General features: G+C 75.1%; 1 protein-coding gene across 1 annotated transcript in view; it reads left to right on the top strand.

Moving 5' to 3' along the window:
• Positions 1–544: 544 nt before the first annotated feature.
• Positions 545–1,557, top strand: part of EMIHUDRAFT_116540 (hypothetical protein) — a gene marked incomplete at both ends in the record, with an annotated part of 33,169 nt that continues 32,156 nt past the window's right edge. The window contains 2 exons of the mRNA XM_005775684.1: positions 545–593; positions 626–1,536. Of these exons, the coding sequence (XP_005775741.1) occupies positions 545–593; positions 626–1,536 (960 nt within the window). The remainder of the gene's footprint in view (positions 594–625; positions 1,537–1,557) is intronic.

Genomic DNA, 1,557 nt, shown 5'->3' with positions numbered 1-1,557 from the left:
TTCGCCACCACCCTCGCCGCCACCACCATCGCCACCGCCCTTGCCGCCACCGTCACCACCACCCTCGCCACCACCTTTACCGCCACCCTCACCTCCGCCACCGTCGCCGCCTCCCTCACCACCGCTGCCGTTGCCACCTCCCTCACCGCCACCGCCGTCGCCGCCGCCCAGCCCACCATCGCCGCTGCCGCCCCCGCCATCGCCACCTCCTAGCCCGCCGCCTCCATCTCCGCCACCGTCTCCACCGCCGCCCTCGCCACCTCCCTCACCGCCGCCACCCTCACCACCACCCTCGCCACCGCCACCCTCGCCCCCACTGCCGCCCTCTGCTCCGCCCGAGTCCGTCACATACCACAAGGTCTCTGGTGATTCTACCTGCGCCACTGCTGGGTTTCAAGATTACTCCGGGGACGCGGCGGGCTGTGTCACGGCGGCCGAAGGCGCCGGATACGACTTCACGACAGCCAGGAATGGAGGCCATGCGGTGCCTGTGATTCACAATCCCACGTCAACCTACACGCGCACCTGTGTTGTGTGCGAGAACATGATCTACGCCGGGCGTCCAGATATGCTCTTCTTCGATAGCCCCTCAGGTCCGACGAGCTGCAACCAAAATGGCCAGCAGACCAAGTACCACATCTGCGAATCCCTCTCACCCTCGCCACCGCCATCTCCGCCGCCACCCTCACCACCACCATCGCCGCCACCACCATCGCCGCCACCGCCGTCCGCCTCGCCCTCGCCACCGCCTCCCTCCACCTCGCCGTCGCCGCCGCCTCCCTCGGCATCGCCGTCGCCCCCGCCGCCCTCAGCATCGCCGTCGCCGCCACTTCCGTCCGCCTCGCCCTCGCCACCGCCTCCCTCCACCTCGCCATCGCCGCCGCCTCCGTCCGTGTCGCCCTCGCCGCCGCCTCCCTCGGCATCGCCGTCGCCGCCGCCGCCGTCCACCTCACCGTCACCACCGCCTCCGTCCGCCTCGCCCTCGCCGCCGCCTCCGTCCGCCTCACCGTCGCCGCCGCCTCCCTCGGCATCGCCGTCGCCGCCGCCGCCCTCCGCCTCGCCCTCGCCGCCGCCTCCCTCCGCCTCGCCCTCGCCACCGCCTCCCTCCGCCTCGCCGTGGCCGCCGCCGCCGTCCGCCTCGCCGTCGCCGCCGCCTCCCTCGGCATCGCCGTCGCCCCCGCCGCCCTCAGCATCGCCGTCGCCGCCACCGCCGTCCGCCTCGCCCTCGCCACCGCCTCCCTCCACCTCGCCATCGCCGCCGCCTCCGTCCGTGTCGCCCTCGCCGCCGCCTCCCTCGACATCGCCGTCGCCGCCGCCTCCCTCCGCGTCGCCCTCGCCGCCGCCTCCCTCCGCCTCACCGTCACCACCGGCTCCGTCCGCCTCACCCTCGCCGCCGCCGCCGTCCACCTCACCGTCACCGCCCCCTCCCTCCGCCTCGCCGTCGCCGCCGCCGCCCTCCGCGTCGCCCTCGCCGCCGCCTCCTTCCGCCTCACCATCGCCGCCGCCTCCCTCCGCCTCACCATCGCCGCCGCCTCCGTCCGCCTCGCCGTCGCCGCC

Source organism: Emiliania huxleyi (genome assembly GCF_000372725.1).
Source record: "Emiliania huxleyi CCMP1516 unplaced genomic scaffold EMIHUscaffold_297, whole genome shotgun sequence".
Taxonomy (NCBI): Eukaryota; Haptophyta; order Isochrysidales; family Noelaerhabdaceae; genus Emiliania; species Emiliania huxleyi.
Note: the sequence above shows the minus strand (reverse complement) of the source record. Positions and strands in the feature narration are given on the sequence as shown.